Source organism: Nestor notabilis, unplaced genomic scaffold (genome assembly GCF_000696875.1).
Source record: "Nestor notabilis isolate BGI_N333 unplaced genomic scaffold, ASM69687v1 scaffold18012, whole genome shotgun sequence".
Classification (NCBI taxonomy): Eukaryota; Metazoa; Chordata; class Aves; order Psittaciformes; family Psittacidae; genus Nestor; species Nestor notabilis.
The window spans coordinates 1-214 of NW_009918067.1; the positions used below are offsets into that span (position 1 = coordinate 1).

General features: G+C 60.3%; 1 protein-coding gene across 1 annotated transcript in view; it reads left to right on the forward strand.

Moving 5' to 3' along the window:
* Window positions 1–86: 86 nt before the first annotated feature.
* The window catches only part of LOC104401828 (von Willebrand factor A domain-containing protein 5B2-like), a gene marked incomplete at its 5' end in the record, with an annotated part of 4,618 nt that continues 4,490 nt past the window's right edge, over window positions 87–214 (forward strand). Inside the window, one exon of the mRNA XM_010009530.1 lies at window positions 87–212. Coding sequence (XP_010007832.1) covers window positions 87–212 — 126 coding nt within the window. The remainder of the gene's footprint in view (window positions 213–214) is intronic.

Sequence of the window (214 nt, forward strand, 5' to 3'; positions counted from 1 at the left end):
CAAGGTAATGCCCAGGCAGGGAAGGAGGTTGTGGGGGACGTGGGGGCTACCGTGGTGCCTGACACTGGCTCTTCTCCCTGCTCCAGCTGATCAAGTCCCTGAAGAAGGCAATTGAGCCAGCCGTCAGCGACATCACCATTGACTGGTACGTCCCCGACAGTATGGAGGCTCTGCTCTCGCCCACTGAGTTCCCAGCCCTCTATCCTGGTGACCG